General features: G+C 38.3%; 1 protein-coding gene across 1 annotated transcript; it reads left to right on the top strand.

Annotated features, from left to right (window-relative positions):
* The first annotated feature begins 16455 nt into the window (after nt 1-16455).
* Nucleotides 16456-17392, top strand: LOC112406589 (S-phase kinase-associated protein 1-like). Its single transcript, XM_024755497.1, is given in 2 exon segments — nt 16456-16894; nt 16896-17392. Coding segments are annotated over 2 exon segments (492 nt in total). The 5' UTR covers nt 16456-16510; the 3' UTR covers nt 17004-17392.
* The last annotated feature ends 1596 nt before the right edge of the window (nt 17393-18988 follow it).

Here is an 18988-nt window from a genome sequence, read left to right on the forward strand (position 1 = left end):
CAAAAAGGCCTGCAACTTAATTACAAAGAATGGAATGTAGATCAGCATGTCAAGTATTTATGTAGATGCATAAAAAAGATGCATAAGTTTACATATCATCTTTTTCTAAAATAAAATCAAATTCATCACTGATTTGTGTTCTTTTTCTAAAGTCTAATTGAAACGATGTGATTTTATTACATATATTCCCACTCTATTAACCCAAATTTTCTATCTTTAATTAAAAGTTTCTAAAGTACTTGCTACTTCCTTGGGGAATGGGCCAGAGGTCCATTTTCTAACTAGAATGCTTCATCTGCCAGGAGAAGTGTGGAAAGATCCAATCACTAAAACCATTATAACTAGAAATTAGAATGCCCATTATTCATATAAATAGAACCACCAGCTCATAGATGACTTTCAAGTCCATTATCATAGCATCTGAAGAGCTCATGATTCCAGGGAGGAAGCCAAATCTTAAAAATATACCTCCTGGAGAGTGCTTGACAGAATAACCTTTGTGAAATAATAGAATAAAGAATTACAATCATTTTTTTCCGAATGTCATGGTTCAAAAGAAAGATGTGACAGTGGGATAGACTGCTCCTGAGACTTGGAAGGTGACATTAACTCTCTCACAAGCATATCAGTTCATCAGAGAGCAAAAGGTATTCCTATCTGAGATTAGCTGCAGAGACCTTGGTGCAATGAATTATTAGCTTTAGCCCATTTCCGGTGGTCTCCATCACATCATAAAATTTTGCATTAATTAAGACCTTTATTTTTAGACTGATCTGAGGACCTAAGGAATAAACACACAGACAGACACACACACTGAACTATCAGCCTTATAGACACAACACTGAACGAAGTGTTACTGCTGTAAACATGGCTGCTCTTGGGTTGTCTTACATTCTAAGTCCGTATGTTTATGTTACTGTATGAGGTCTTAAAGGACTGGAATCCCTTCTATATGTGCCTCTATAAAGCATCAGCAAAACATCACATATGTTAGCAAATGAATTTTGATAGTGATGACGGCTCTTTTAAGAAAATCTTCCCTAACCCACTCAGTTCGGTTGAAATGCTCCTCTGTGCTGTCACAATGCCTAGAGAATATATCAGTCACTGCTCTTACAAAAGTCTTGTGTGTTGAGACACCTGCCTCTTTTTCTGGATTCTAACCACTTTGAGGACACAAATTATGTCTTACTCATTTCTAGATTTCCAGCACCTAGTGTGCAGCCCATCATTTGTGCTTAATACATGTCGGTTTAATTGGCTGTTTATTTCATCTGCCTCTTCCATGATGTTGCCTTCCCTAATACCTATCTACCTTCAGCTTTTACAAAGAGAAGTTAGGATGAATTCACATAGACACTTGAGTTTTGTGGATCATTCTTTCTATTAGAAATAAACTGCAAATATGGCTCTCTTGCAAGGTCAGGAGCAGTTGAAAGAAGCAATGGAAGGAGAAAGTCTTTGGATCACCATCAAGGCAGTAACTGTGACTACAACCAGGAAGCAGCACGTGATTCCAAAAAAGCCACACTTCAGATAGAAGATCTACAGCCAGCCACTAATGACACCCAGAGTTACATACAGAAGGTCAGGCACACTATTCTTCTACCTTCTATTTTCCTTATCTTGAATTTTGGTCCATCTTCTGACCCCCCTACATCAATGGGATAGTGGAGCCAATGGTTACATCTACTCTTCAAAATCATAACAGCTTTCTCCAGAGAACGCAGGTGAGGACGGCTGGTAAAGGGAAGAGGAACACCACACATGACTCTGATATAGTCACTGACAATATTGTTGCCTCTTTTCATTAAGGATCCTAGAAGAAAGGATTGTGGAGTGGATATGCGTCATTTATAGTAAGGTATACAACTGTACCCTACATATACGGCTGAAGTCCTTCATTCTCTACCTCATTATAATATGCAAATTATAGCCTCAGAGAGTAAGAATGATTCTGGGGGTGGGTCTTTATAATTTCCCCTATCCCTAATACAGTACCCTACGTGCCATGTACCCTGAGTCCTGGATGTCTGTGCCAGTAAACACTTCCCGGATGTATTTATTATTACCTCACATTCCATTGAGGCAGACACAGAAGTATTATTTATAGTTTGGAAACCTTGGCACAGAAATGTGAAAGGACTCCTCCCAGCTTGGGTGACCTCCATCGTTACACTGCTTAACTGCAGACCATAAAATACGTGGATGAATAGAATTGAAAGCATCTTAACATGGATTGGCTTCAGGGGATCCAGTAATGTACTGAAGTCATACAAAACCTTACCCCTATGTGTAGTTCTCTTTTTTCTGGCTAAAAATTCTCAGTATTATCAGATTCTAAAAAGGAACTATGCCCAAAACATTAATAACTAAGAAAATGGATACAACATAAAGGAGATTCTTCACTCAGTCCTACAGTCAAATATTTTCTAAGGGTTCCTTCCATAAAAATATCTCTTTTATTCCGAGGGGAATACATGGTGAATGTGACAGCTACGACTCCCCCAGAGGTTTACAGCCTAGTAGGAAAAAATGGAACATACAAAAATGACCAGAAACAAGGTTTTATGTGAGAGGTACAAATGTCCCATGAAATTTCAGGAGAGGGGCATCCCTTTTGTTTGGATACTTAGTGTGCAAAACAGCATTCAAGCCCAGCCTTTACATTATAAGATTTCTACAGACAGAGACAGGAGCGAGGAAGAGGGAGATGAGCAGCCTTCACACTCAAAGAGTCAAATAACAAAAGTAAGGAGGTTGGAAAGAAATAACTTTGAAAATTCAAAAGATATTGGAGGAAATTAGTTTGCCGACAGCTTTTGTGCAATGGCAATAGAAAATAATTTTGGAAATACAGGTGGTAACTCTGAATATGAGGGGAAATTTTTGGACTGTAATATGTAAAACAAAAAGAGTCATGAAGGGCCTTGGAGCCAGAAAGTGGCACTATTAACGCAATATTTTAGGAAGAATAATCCTTGACAACTATGCAGAAGGCACTGTTGAGGGGAGTAAGGTCTAGAGGAAAAAAGACCAGTGCAAGGTTGGGGCAATACCAATATGAACTGTCACTGCTAATACCACTGGCAGAAGGATGGATAAGGGAGAATTTGTGACCAAGAAATTAACAGGACAGTATGATTGATTGGGTCTCTGTCCATAACACGGGGATAACAACGAGTAGCTACTTCGGAGTCTACGTATTTAAATGAGATAATCCATGAAAAAACTTAGAACACTGTTTGGTACATAGTAATAGTACAATAAGCATTAATTATTGTTATTACTGTCATTCAATACAAGAAGAATAGGGAGAAAGCAAATCCTGCTGAAATTGGATCCTAGTTATCTGATATACTGTAAGAGCATTAAAGAATAGGGGGCATCAAAAGGAGAAGGAAGAGGTTTAGGGCAAAGGGAAGGGGTATACACGTGGAAACTAAAGACTGGTTACAGAAATATGGGGTTGTGGTGGACAAACTAGTCGGAGGACAAATAAAAGCAAGGTACTGCATGACAAATTCTGGGAGAAGACCCAGATTTCAGAATTATCCACCTAATAACAGTAACAAGCTATGGGAGTGGGTGAGATACCTAAAGAGAAAGTATGAAAAGCGGAGAGATACAATGAAAGGTCAGAACCACACAGAGTGCCCAAGTTTAGGGGACAAAAGAAGGAGGGCACTTAGAAAGGATGGAGAAGAACTAGAATGATGCTGTTTTCAGAAAGCCACAGAAGTGGAATTCATTAATTGATAGTTAAGGAGATCCTTCCAAGACTTCTGGACAGAAGAAAGAAAAGTCGATGAAGGTGATGAGGCTGAGGTAAATTAATATAATGCTTCTTCAGGATATTGGCAGAGAGGGTGCCCCCAGCAGGAAGTGGAGGTCAGATTGGATCTAGAGGAAATAGGGTGGTTTAAGGACTAGGAAATGCGAAGCCAAGTTTGATGTGAGACGGGGCTCAGGTGCAACACGGAAAGCCACGCAGACAGACCAGCCAAGGTAGCAAGCCCAAGAGGTTAGTCTAGGGCAGGATCCACAGAGATATTGTATAGAAAAACTGAAGCAAAATGGAAACAGTGCAGTTTAGTGCTTAATTCTAGAATTAAGCTACTCTTAACTCTAGAATCATACCGACTGCCTCATATTTGAGCTTTGCAACCTTGGGGAAGTTCCATCCATCTGGGCGTCTAACTCTCATCATGAGGAAAATAAAACCTACTGCACAATGTTGTTGCGATAAGAGATAAATGAGATAAAAGACATAAAGAGCTGATGCACATAAAGCACTCAGTACAATAACCGGCACTTAAAGATGTTAGCAATTACTATTGACAGTGGCTAAGAAGTTCTCCAATAGGCTAGACACCATAATTGCCGATGCCCTTTAGTAGAAACCCAAAGCTAAGACCAAGAGAGTCTACCTTGGGGATTAGATTCACCAGCCTGTTTGAGAAGGACCTTGCTAGCAGTGTGCCACATGGCCATTGTAGTTTAGGAAATGCAGAGCCATTCACATTGTTTTATCAATACAGTGACACGATTAAAATACATTTAAGAGTTAATTGTGAAGTAGTATTCAGAATGGTTTGGACAAAAGAATGTCTTGTTAAATTCATTTCCCATTGCTCATTTTTAGCAAAGAGAGCAGTGTGGTTATTTCAGTTGTCTCAACATTTGCTCCTGAGTGTTCACTCCCCATGGACTAACCCTTTCCTGTTATGCGTCATGGAGACCACTTCCACTGGGTATATACTTACGGGTGTTTTCTATTCTAATGATTCCCAGCCTGAATGTGGAACAGGAAAATATAATCTTCAATGCTACGTGTTATAAGGATTTAAAATGGCTAAATTGTTGAATCATTGAAAGAATGAGAGAATGGCTGTAGATCTTTCAGTTGTCACAGATACGTCCACTTTACTTAACTCCATCATATTTAAAGCCAACTTATTGTGCATCAAGGATTGGAACAAAACACATGTAAAACACTATTGCTTTCCAGAAATGACAAGAATATCCTACAAGTGAAAACCCAGCCTTTGACCCCTCCCCCCACTTCCCCTTCCCTGTGTGTCTAGAGGCTCACCACATGCCAACGATGCTGCAAACCAATCTCACATTTGCTAAAAATAATTGCTTTTCTTCTACGTCTGTTCAGGCATGATGCTCTGAAATAAGGTACAAAGCGCAGCAGCTTCAATTAACAAATACAACTACAATATTCTTCAATTCTACATAGATTCATTTTTACTCCAAGGATTTTAGAACACATCAGAAAAGTTGAATATTATTCCTCTAACATCTGTCAGCAAAACCAAAATCATATAGTGAGATTCACACAAATCACAGCAAACCTGCCATCCCCCAGCAAGAGTCAAATATCCACCCTATGCTACAGCCTTCAAAATATTGAGATAATTGATGGACAGTCTTCTTTTCTTGTCTCATCACCAAGGTTTCACTTCACAACAATACCACATGATGAGTCCACTTTTTTTGATGCTAATGTGTGAATACTGTTGTCATAATTTAGTACGCAGCGTGCTGGTCTGAATCGACATGTTTGTAAGGGATTCTATCGTGTCAAACAGAGGAGAAGGGAAAAATCTGACAGCAGGTATTTGTCAGATATGGCCAAATCTCTGCTGGACACTGCTTTCACTGCACAGTCCCTGAAGCATATAAAACTTATCCCACTTTTATAAAGCCATGCATGCATGAAACTGAGGGTAGAATTTCAAGCAGGAATTGATGACTTAGTAAAAATGTGCGTAATTTCCCCATATAAAAGAGAAATGGAAGGCACACCAAGAAAACATTGTTCCTGGGTGAGGTGATTAAAAATTCAAGAGCCCCCTTTGAAGTCAAAACCTCACAAAGCTCATCAAATCTGTTTAAAGGTAGACATCTGCAATAAAGAAAATTACACAGGAGAATTAAGCAGCGGTAAAAGAGGTGCTGTGGTGCTTCTATTTGTCTACATTTAGTTCAGAAAAACTACTAAAGCCAAGTGGAAACAGGTAGATTTACTTGGCAGATTAGCAAATACGTGTGCTTTTCAAAGAAGGGCAATAGTTGCAACCATTCTTATGGGAATGCTGTCTTTAAAGAAAAATTTTCAGTTTATTTTATACCCAAAATTCTATGGTTGGGTAATTAGACCTTCTGTTTTTTGGATTTTTTTTTTTTGAAGTCCCACTTGTTAATAAGCTATTATTGGACCCTGGAAAAATGCTGACATGTTTATAACTGAAACTAGGGCAGAACAATTTCAAACAAAAGAAATAAGATCAATTTACAATGGGATGAAGAAACTCGTCACAGATTTCAGTACAGAAAGTGGCTCACTTAAAATATGATTTTAGCTATTTCAATAATAGGATTACTTGTCAGATCACACAATTTACATTCTTACCAACAGTGTACAAGCGTTCCCTTTTCTCCACATCCTCACAAGCATTTGTTATCTCTTTCTTACCTTGTTGATAATAGCCATTCTAACAGGTATAAGGTGATATCTCATTGTGGCTTTGATTTGCATTTCCCTGATGATTAGTGATGTTGTATATCTTCTTATGTACCTGTTGTCCATTTGTATGTCTTCTTTGGAAAAATGTGCATTCAGATTCTCTGCCCATTTTTAAATCAGATTGTTTGGTTTTTTTGCTTAGTGAGTTGTATGAGGTCTTTATATCTATTTTTTTTAAATAAAAAAGATGACAGAAAAATTCAGTAATCTGATGATCACTTGATCGTGTCAACTTTTCTTCACGGTAGAAGTTTCTATCAAGGCTATTAAGAACATTTAAGTAAGATGACCGTAAACTGAGGGACTTTTACGAGTAAAAGGCGGTGTCATTAGTAATTACACCAGTGTAACAGACATAAACCCAAACTGCTAGACATTTGAGATGTGGGGTCACTTATAACAGTGGCTTAAAAAGTAAAAATTTTTTGAGGGGCATGGGCAGGAGAAGGATGGTAATAAAGAGTCCAGAAAAATGAAACAGAAAACTTCAGGATAAATCTAGCCTACTTCACAAGTTTGTTTACAACCAATTCTATGAGTAATTGTCTCTCATAGCAATAATTTCTAGCAAGTTCATATCTCTTGTGAATTAAAATATTTCACAATTATGTGAAAATTAAGTTTCTTAATTAGCCATATTCTATACCTTAATTAGGCAGAAGATAGGCTGAACCAGTTCTGATTCTTTGTTTTCAAAAGAAACAGACTCCAATAATCTTCAGAAAATTCTAAAAGGGAAAGAGACTATTTCTCTTGTTTCAAGAAGGGGAAGTATCAGTGCAGTACCAGAGGCTTTTGTGGCAGGAATGCACAGAAATGTTACCATTAGGTGACTTCATTCCCACCATCTTCCATCCTTCCTTACCTTTCTCGAGTTCAATTCCCAGGTGAGGGAGATTCTGATTGTCTCAATTTGGGTCAACCTTCTCCTAATGTGGTCAAGGGAGTGCAGTCACTCACTGAAAGTCTACCAGAGCAATCGCTGAGCAAATGAACCCATGAGATTCACTACATATGATTTAAATCGTTCTTATTATTGATAAATAAGTAAATCCTATAAATGGAATGCTGATTTGCATTCCCATCCTACAACCACTGGACAATACTATGCCTCTGATTTAACATCTGGTGCTCCAAATCTCAGAGTAGCTGCACTTCAGTCAGGGCCTCTTTAATAGATAAGAACTGCATCAAAATACAACTAATACATTTGGAGATATCTGATGTTAGCCACCATAGACACCAGGATCAGACAGGTGCTCTGGAAAGTATATCTCCAAATGATCTTACAGACTGACATACTCTTCTTTGGAAAAAAAGATCCAACTCCTTTTAATGCTGATTAAATAAACTACAGCTGCTAGAAGAACACAAGAAAGAAACAATGATGAGAGGAGCCAATGGGAAGATTTGATTCCCCAGTAACATGAGTTAAACTCATCAGCTATTCATTGCTCCAGTTGATACAAAAATACCTACTCTATTCCAGCAGTCAGTTGTAGATAACAGTCAAACACACCTTTTCCATAGTGACAGAGAACCACTGAAGCTGTTCCTATACTATAAGGATTTCCATAAACTTATTTTTACTCCAAAATGATGATGACTTGCCAGAAATCAAAAGCAAAAACTTCAAAATATGAAATTGCACCTTCACTTTAGTTATTAAACACATTTGAAATTCAATTATCCATAGCATCAATTTGTAATCAGCCATTTGCATCTTTAACAAATTAAGGTAAGGTCTCCACACCATTTATTTAAATGTATGTGCATGCACCTAATTCTTATTGACTTATTGCTCACTTCTTGTACTGTATTTTCTTCTACATAAAAAAAATAATTTCATACTCACAACATAAGTCAGTTGGAGGCCTGTTCAGGAAAGTAAAATAGTTTTAAAATGTACAATGCCCAGAAGCAAGGTTAAATAAGATTGGGCTGTGTGCTGGGAGATGTTAGTGTTATGACCTGATGATTTCAGGCTCCAGAGAAATACCCAGGTCAAATTTCTAGCTGGCTAAAGAACAACATTAGCATTGATTGTAGCACTGGCTGCAAGCCTTCTGCCCTGCCTTGTGGCTAGAAATTGGATCCTTGGTGGCAACACTGACAATAAAGAAAAAAGAAAAATTATAAATGCCGAAATAATACAGGATGTTGATTTAACCTTTTGGACAACTGAAAACACATCAGAGGCTTGAACATTTGTATAGATGTGAAGCTCGAATAATTTTTAGAGCCTCCAAATCTGTCCTAAAAAGAGTCTCATAAAAACAGAACTTCTGGGGACAAAGTCAAAATGGCATACCAGGAGGACGTGGAATTCACGTCTCTGCACAACTAGGGCACCTACCAGGCACGAGTGGGGGACCACAGACACCTAAGGGGACGGGAGGAACACCCAGTGACCAGCTTGGAGGATCTTGGTTCCCAGGCCAGAAGCTGAGCCTGAGCTCCTGTGGTGGGAGCTCTGAGTCCAAACCGCTGGAGTGACAGAGAACCTCAGACCCCAGGGACTATTAATCAGAGTAAGGCCTCCCAGAGGTCCTCATCTCAGCACCAAGACCTGGCTCTATCCAACTGCCTGCAAACTTCAGTGCTGCACGTCCTGTATTCCTGTCAAACAACCAGTAAGACAGGAATACAGGACTACCCATCAAAAAAAAAAAAAAATGAAATGACAAAAAAATATGTTATAGGGCTTCCTTGGTGGTGCAGTGGTTGAGAGTCCTCCTGCTGATGTAGGGGACATGGATTTGTGCCCCGGTCCGGGAAGATCCCACAGGCCGTGGAGTGGTGGGGCCCGTGAGCCATGGCTGCTGAGCCTGCGCATCCAGAGCCTGTGCTCCGCAACGGGAGAGGCCACAACAGTGAGAGGCCCGCGTACCGCAAAAAAAAAAAAAAAAGTTATAGTCGAAGGAGCAAGGTAAAAACCTACAACACCAAATAAATGAAGATGAAATAGGCAACCCACCTGAAAAAGAATTCAGAGTAAGTATAGTAAAGATGATCAAGAATCTCACAAACAGAATGGAGAAAACACAAGAAACATTTAACAAGCATCTAGAAGAACTAAAGAGAAAACAAACAGTGATGAGCAACAAAACTACTGAAATTAAAAATATCTTAGAAGAAATCAATAGCAGAATAACTGAGGAAGAAGTACTGATAAATGAGCTGGAAGATAAAATGGTGGATTAACTGCCAGGGAGAGAATAAAGAAAAAAGAATGAAAAGAATTGAGGAGAGTCTCAAGGACACCTGGGAACACATTAAATGCACCAACATTCAAATTATAGGGGTCCCAGAAGAAGAGAAAAAGAAAGGGTCTGAGAAAATATTTGAAGAGATTATAGTAGAAAACTTCCCTAACATGGGGAAGGAAATAGTCAATCAAGTCAGGAAGCACAGAGAGTCCCATACAGGATAAATCCAAAGAGAAACATGCTGAGACACATATTAATCAAACTATCAAAAATTAAATACAACGACCAACTATTAAAAGCAGCAAGGGAAAAGCAACCAACAACATACAATGGAATCTTCATAAGCTTAACAGCTGACCTTTCAGCAGAAACTCTGCAAGCCAGAAGAGCGTGGCAGGACATGTTAAAAGTGATGAAAGGGAAAAACCTACAACCAAGATTACTCTACCCAGCAAGGGTCTCATTCAGATTCGATGGAGAAATTAAAATCTTTACAGACAAACAAAAGTTAAGAGAACTCAGCACCACCAAACCAGCTTTACAACAAATGCTAAAGGAAACTCTCTAAGCAGGAAACACAAGAGAAAGAAAAGACCTACAATAACAAACCCAAAACAATTAAGAAAATGGTAATAGGAACATACATATCAATAATTACCTTAAATGTAAATGGGTTAAATGCCCCAAACAAAAGACAAAGACTGGCTAAATGGATACAAAAACAAGACCTGTACATATACTGTCTATAAGAGACCAACTTCAGACCTAGGGACACATACAGACTGAAAGTGAGGGGATGGGAAAAGATATTCCATGCAAATAGAAATCAAAAGAAAGTTGGAGTAGCAATTCTCACATCAGACAAAATAGACTTTAAAATAAAGACTATTACAAGAGACAAAGAAGGACACTACATAATGATCAAGGGATCAATCCAAGAAGAAGATATAACAATTGTAAATATTTATGCACCCAACACAGGAGCACCTCAATACATAAGGCAAATGTTAACAGTCATAAAAGGGAAAATCGACAGTAACACAGTCATAGTAGGGGATTTTAACACCCCACTTTCACCAGTGGACAGATCATGCAAAATGAAAATAAATAAGAAAACACAAGCTTTAGATGACACATTAAACAAAACGGACTTAACTGATATTTATATGACATTCCATCCAAAAACAACAGAATACACTTTCTTTTCAAGTGCTCATGAAACATTCTCCAGGATAGATCATATGTTGGGTCACAAATCAATCCTCAGTAAATTTAAGAAAATTAAAACTGTATCAAGTATCTTTTCCGACCACAACGCTATGAGACTAGATATCGATTACAGGAAAAAAACTGTAAAAAATACAAGCAAATGGAGACTAAACAAAATGCTACTAAATAACCAAGAGATCACTGAAGAAATCAAAGAGGAAATCAAAAAGTACCTAGAAAAAAATGACAATGAAAACACGATGACACAAACCTATGGGATGCAGCAAAAGCAGTTCTAAGAAAGAAGTTTATAGTAACACATCCTACCTCAAGAAACAAGAAACATCTCAAATAAACAACTTAACCTTACAGCAAAAGCAATTAGAGAAAGAAGAACAAAAAAAGAAAACCCAAAGTTAGCAGAAGGAAAGAAATCATAAAGATCAGATCAGAAATAAATGAAAAAGAAATGAAGAAAACAATAGCAAAGATCAATAAAACAGAAAGCTGGTTCTTTGAGAAGATAAACAAAATTGATAAATCATTAGCCAGACTCATCAAGAAAAAAAGGGAGAAGACTCAAATCTATAGAATTTGAAATGAAAAAGGAGAAGTAACAACTGACACTGCAGAAATACAAAAGATCAGGAGAGATTACTACAAGCACCCATATGCCAATAAAATGGACAACCTGGAAGAAATGGACAAATTCTTAGAAAAGCACAACCTTCCGAGACTGCATCAGGAAGAAATAGAAAATATAAACAGACTGATCACAAGCACTGAAACTGAGACTGTGATTTAAAAACTTCCAATAAACAAAAGCCCAGGATCACATGGCTTTACAGGCAAATTCTATCAAACGTTTAGAGAAGAGCTAACACCCATCTTTCTCAAACTCTTCCAAAATATAGCAGAGGGAGGAACACTCCAAAACTCATTCTATGAGGTCACCATCACTCTGATACCAAAAGCAGACAAAGATGTCACAAAGAAAGAAAACTACAGGCCAATACCTCTGATGAAGATAGATGCAAAAATCCTCAACAAAATAGTAGCAAACAGAATCCAACAGCACATGAAAAGGTTCATACACCATGGTCAAGTGGGGTTTATCCCAGGAATGCAAGGATTCTTCAATATACACAAATCAATCAATGTGATACACCATATTAACAAACTGAAGGAGAAAAACCATATGATCACCACAATAAAAGCAGAAGAAGCTCTTGGCAAAATTCAAAACCCATTTATGATAAAATCTCTCCAGAAAGTGGCATAGAGGGAACCTACGTCAACATAACAAAGGCCATATATGACAAACCCACAGCCAACACTGTTCTCAATGGTGAAAAACTAAAAAACATTTCCTCTAAGATCAGGAACAGAACAAGATTGCCCACTCGCACCACTGTTACTCAACATAGTTTTGGAAGTTTTAGCCAGAGCAATCAGAGAAGAAGAACAAATAAAAGGAATCCAAATCGGAAAAGAAGAAGTAAAACTGCCACTGTTTGCAGATAGCATGATACTATACATAGAGAATCCTAAAGATGCTACCAGAACACTACTAGAGCTAATCAATGAATTTGGTAAAGTAGCAGGATACAAAATTAATGCACAGAAATCTCTGGCATTCCCACACACTAATGATGAAATATCTGAAGGAGAAATTAAGGAAACACTCCCATTTACCACTGCAACAAAAAGAATAAAATACCTAGGAATGAAGCTACCTAAGGAGACAAAAGACCTGTATGCAGAAAACTATAAGACACTGATGAAAGAAATTAAAGATGATACAAACAGATGGAGAGATATACCATGTTCTTGGATTGGAAGAATCAACATTGTGAAAATGACTATACTACTCCAAGCAATATACAGATTAAATGCAATCCCTATCAAACTACCACTGGCATTTTTCACAGAACTAGAACAAAAAATTACAGTTTGTATGGAAACACAGAAGACCCCGAATACCCAAAGCAATCTTGAGAAAGAAAAACGGATATAGAGGAATCAGGCTCCCTGACTGCAGACTATATTACAAAGCTACAGTAACCAAGACAGTATGGTACTGGCACAAAAACAGAAATATAGCTCAATGGAACAAGATGGAAAGTCCAGAGATAAACCCATACACCTTATCTTTGATAAAGGAGGCAAGAATATTCAGTGGAGAAAATACAGCCTCTTCAATAAGTGGTGCTGGGAAAACTGGACAGCTACATGTAAAAGAATGAAATTAGAACACTTCCTAACACCATAAACAAAAGTAAACTATTAAGACTTAAATGTAAGGCCAGACACTATAAAACTCTTAGAGGAAAACATAGGCAGAACACTCTATGACATAAATCAAGCAAGATCCTTTTTGATCCACCTCCTAGAGAAATGGAAATAAAAACAAAAAGAAACAAATGGGACCTAAGGAAACTTCAAAGCTTTTGCACAGCAAAGGAAACCATAAACAAGACGAAAAGACAACCCTCAGAATGGAAGAAAATATTTGTGAACGAAGCATCTGACAAAGGATTAATCTCCAAAATATAGAAGCAGCTCGTGCAGCTCAATATCAAAAAAACAAACAATCCAATCTAAAAATGGACAGAAGACCTAAATAGACATTTCTCCAAAGAAGATATACAGATTGCCAACAAACACATGAAAAGATGCTCAACATCACTAATCATCAGAGAAATGCAAATCAAAACTACAATGAAGTATCACCTCACACTGGTCAGAATGGCCATCATCAAAAAATCTCCAAACAAGAAATGCTGGAGAGGGTGTGGAGAAAAGGGAACCCTCTTGCACTGTTGGTAGGAATGTAAGTTGATACAGCCACTATGGAGAACAGTATGGAGGTTCCTTAAAAAACTACAAATAGAACTACCATATGACCCAGCAATCCCACTACTGGGCATATACCCTGAGAAAACCATAATTCAAAAAGAGTCATGGGGCTTCCCTGGTGGCACAGTAGTTAAGAATCCACCTGCCAATGGAGGGGACACGGGTTCAGGCCCTGGTCCGGGAAGATTCCACATGCCGTGGAGCAACTAAGCCCGTGCACCACAACTACTGAGCCTGCACTGTAGAGCCCGCAAGCCACACCTACTGAAGCCCATGTGCCTAGACCCCATGCTCCGCAGTAAGAGAAGCCAGTGCAATGAGAAGCCCATGCACCACAATGAAGAGTAGCCCCCACTCGCCACAACTAGAGAAAGTCCACTCACAAAAAACGAAGACCCAACATAGCCAAAAATAAACTAATTAATTAATTAATTAAAAAGAGTCATGCACCACAATGATCACTGCAGCACTATTTACAATAGCCAGGATATGGAAGCAACCTAAGTGTCTATCAATAGATGAATGGATAAAGAAGATGTGGCACATATATACAACGGAATATTACTCAGCTATAAAAAAGAAATGAAACTGAGTTATTTGTAGTGAGGTGGAGGGACCTAGAGTCTGTCCTACAGAGTGAAGTAATTCAGGAGAAAAACAAATACCATATGCTAACACATATATATGGAATCTAAAAAAAAACGGTACTGATGAACCTAGGGGCAGGACAGGAATAAAGACGCAGATGTAGAGAATGGACTTGAGGACATGGGGAGGGGGAAGGGTAAGCTGGGATGAAGTGAGAGAATAACGTTGTCATATATACACTACCAAATGTAAAATAGATAGCTAGTGGGAAGCAGCTGCATACCCCAGGGAGATCAGCTCGGTGCTTTATGACCACCTAGAGCGGTGGGATAAGGAGGGTGGGAGAGAGACGCAAGTGAGGGGATATGGGGATATAAGTATGCATATAGCTGATTCACTTTGTTATAAAGCAGAAACTAACACACCACTGTAAAGCAATTATACTCCAATAAAGATGTTAAAAAAAAACAAACAGTACTTCTTATGTAATTTTTGGTACTCAATTTATTATTGTTCTAAAATATCACCAGAGAAGCTGTCTTCACGTAACAGTTTCTTTGTTGTATGTGATACAATAAGAAGCCTGAGAAAACCAAATTGAAAAAAATATAAAAAACAGAGTAAGGAAATTTTAGAACTCTGAGAAGTTTCAGATCAAGACAATTTTGTGTCTGAAATTCAATCTTGAACATATGCATCCTTTTATATCCAAAAGAATCCCCTTTTATACACTGTCCTTTTTTTCTCTCATCTTTTCTCACTTTTCTTCTCCCATCATCCTTCAAATGAAAACATCACTATAAAACAATTCTCGGGCTTCCCTGGTGGCGCAGTGGTTGGGAGTCCGCCTGCCGATGCAGGGGACGCGGGTTCGTGCCCCGGTTCCGGAGGATCCCACGTGTCGCGGAGCGGCTGGGCCCGTGGGCCATGGCTGCTGAGCCTGCACGTCCGGAGCCTGTGCTCCGCAATGGGAGAGGCCGCAGCGGTGAGAGGCCCGCGTACAGCAAAAAAAAAAAAAAAAAAAAAAAAAAATCTCAGTTTCCCTCTGCCCTTAAACTCTAAGGTAGCACAGGATTTTTCTCTGAAATGTTACTCTCTGGACATCTGAGAAATGTATAAAGCAAAATGATGCTTTTCAATCACTGTAACTAAAGTAAATAAAGTGCATAGAACCAAGGAGGCATACTTGTAAGACACTTAACAAAGACCCAGAAAAACCGAGTTCAAATTCCCAGTTTGTGACTTCCACATGTGTGACCTTGGACAAGTCAGTTTTCCTCTCTATTTCTCAGTACTCTCATTTGTAGAAATGCGATCATAATAATTTCACTAGCTTTCTTTGTTTGAGGAAAGTTGAATTTTAATATGTATCTCTAAGTATTACATAAAATTTGAGTGATATAAAAATGGGAACTGTAATTTAATCATACTATTGATAATTGTAATCCAAACCAGGCAAGCACTATAGTGGGCCAAAGTTAAGGCAAGTCAGAAGTGAACTCATGATCTCTCAGGCTCGTTATCATCAAATACGTTGAATGACAATACACATAGCAAAAGATGCTATTTTGCAGACATCTCATTCAGTTCTTTGTGCCATCAACATTCATGTGCCACACGGCCTTCTAAATGCTAAATAAGCAAAAGATATGAACACAGCTCAGTCCACAAGCATCTTATGGTCTAATGGAAGAGTTCAACAGGTAATCTAACTACTGTGAAATTCAGTGATGCTATTATGGATGTCTGGCAGGCACAACTAGAACACCACAGAGCAGCCTCAAACCCAGTCTGGGGGGAGAAAAGGCTCCTTGAAAGAGATGGCTCCTAGCTTGCAAGAAGGAGAAGTGGACAGAGCAGTCAAGCAAATTCCAAGAAGGGGTGAGAGTTCAAGGCATAACCAGACACCTGCAGGTTTCGACATGGTTGGAAAGGAGAAAGGATGAGAAAAGCAAGAAGACAGGCCCAGAAAGTTTAGCAGGAGTCAAATCAGAAAGAGCATTTTGAGTGTTGGCCTTGTTCTCCGATTTTCTGTGTTTTTTTTTTTTGCAGACGCCACCCTGCTCTCATCAGCCTCTGGCCTGCCATCTCCTTGAATCCTAACACCATGCCTTCAATTAAGTTGCAGAGTTGTGACGGAGAGATATTTGGAGTTGATGTTGAAATTGCGAAACAATCTGTGACTATTAAGACCACGTTGGAAGATTTAGGAATGGATGATGAAGGAGATGATGATCCAGTCCCCTTGCCAAATGTTAATGCAGCAATATTAAAAAAGGTCATTTAGTGGTGTACCCACCACAAGGATGACCCTCCTCCCCCTGAGGACGATGAGAACAAAGAAAAGCAAACAGATGATATCCCTGTTTGGGATCAAGAATTCCCGAAAGTTGACCAAGGAACACTTTTTGAGCTTATACTGGCAGCAAACTACTTAGACATCAAAGGTCTGCTTGATGTTACCTGCAAGACTGTTGCCAATATGATCAAGGGGAAAAACTCCTGAGGAGATTCGAAAGACATTCAATATCAAAAATGATTTTACTGAAGAAGAGGAAGCCCAGGTACGCAAAGAGAACCAGTGGTGTGAGGAGAAGTGAAATTTTGCGTCTAATGCTGTAACACTGTAAGGATTGTTCCAAATACTAGTTGCACTGCTTTGTTTATAATTGTTAATATTAGAAAAACAGTCCACAAATGCAACAGCAAATCAGTTGTATTAGCAGAATGTTGTCCTCATTGCATGTGTAGTTTCAGTACAGATTCCAAACTTATGACTCAGTTTCTTCTAGTATGATCAAAAGTTCTTTATTCTTTGCTCTGAATAAAATTGAACTGTGGGTTCTCTATAGAAAGTGGCATTTTGGGCATTCCCTCTTTTTGTAAAGCAATTTATGCCTAGTTTATTGTCCAGTTAACTTTAGTTTAGTGACTTTTAAAAGTTGGCATTGTAAATAAAACAACTTGCAAAAAATTTTCTGAAATAGAATTAACAACTTATTATCTTTATTCATGAGTTGGAAACTGGAAAAAGGCTAATTGAGGTAAATGTTATCAGAGTGGGGTTATCAGAATGTCTTCCAGCTTCCTGGAGTCCACGGGTATTGATTAACCTGTATGTAGCAGGGCTCCCTTAATTGGATCTGAGGACTTATTTTTGCATTTTTAATCCTCTCAGCTTTGAATATGTTGGCTAGAGGCTCATTTACTACTCAGTTTGTGGTTTGGGAGGAAACAGAATTAGACAGTTTGCTGGCTTTTCTATTAAAAGAGACACTTAACCCATGTGGTGTGTCATCTTTTTATAATCAGTAATCCTATGTGGGGAAAACCATAAACATTACTTGCATGTAAAAGATAACTTAACCTTTAATGTTAAAATGTATGGCATTACCCAGAAAGCATCAGTCACGAATGCAAGATACTTTCAATAAAAAGTAAGTTATATATAAAAAAAAAAGAGCATTTTGTGTCATATTAAAACTTCAAGATTTTATTCTCAGAAGCAGAGAATAGGGAGTTGTTAAAGAATTCTAAGAAGGGGTAAGACATAATAAGATTTTAGAAAGATGTGGCAACACTGTGGAACACTAGAGGACCATACCCTATATGGAGACTTAATGCAGTGATGAAGGAAGAGACATGAGAAACTGATGCAGGGAATATGGTATTTAGGATAGAAAAAAAAGAGAGAGAGAAATTGGAGAGAGATTTATGAGCAAGGAACACCCATATTTGGCAATGGTTCAACATGGGAGAGAAGCAAAGAAAAGATTCAAGGGTGATTCCCACAAAGCTGCTTTACTAACTTAATCAGTGCTTTGCTAATCATGGCACCATCCATGGACCACAAGACCCAGGAGGAAGAATGGGATTGTTAGAGGGAGGGATGGTGGGGGTGGAGATCCTGGTTAAGAAGGGCAGGAGATGATAAGGTTCAGTTTGGAATACCTTCAACTTGTATTGGACGTATGAACACAAATTCCTAAAAGGCAAGTCTAGAGCTCAAGAGGAAAATGTGGATTTAAGATACAGATTCAGAAGTTGTCACAATAAAAATGGTAGAACAAATTATGGTGATAGATAAAGTAGCACATAGAATGAGAAGGGGAAAGGGCTAGGGACATTAAGATAGAGTAAATCAGACAAAAGTAGAAGAAAATATGATGGGTATTGTCAGCAAGACAAAATCTGAGACAATCTAAATATCATATTTATTGTATATTACATTCTTGTCAGCTCAATGAAAATTTATATTAATGGGTTTTAACTGAATTATAGAGACCTCAATAAAATTATACTACCAGCAGCCAAAGTTCAGCATGATCTATAAAAAGAACACTAGAATGAGGGTCTCAGGCACCTACAAATTAGAACTATCTCTGCCTCTAACTCTTTAATAGAGAACTAGTTTCCTAAACTTCCTGAGTTTTAGGTTCTCAATATTCAAAGTAAGGAAATTCAACCATCTAAGTTCCCTTTCAACTGCAAAAATCGGTGATTCTACTATGCTATGCTATGCTTTCTCCTTAATGCTCAATCCCTTGTCCCATCAACTGTATAATCATTCAATGCTTTCTTCATT

The sequence above is a fragment of the Neophocaena asiaeorientalis genome, unplaced genomic scaffold, assembly GCF_003031525.2.
Source record: "Neophocaena asiaeorientalis asiaeorientalis breed wild unplaced genomic scaffold, Neophocaena_asiaeorientalis_V1.1 scaffold105, whole genome shotgun sequence".
NCBI lineage: Eukaryota > Metazoa > Chordata > Mammalia > Artiodactyla > Phocoenidae > Neophocaena > Neophocaena asiaeorientalis.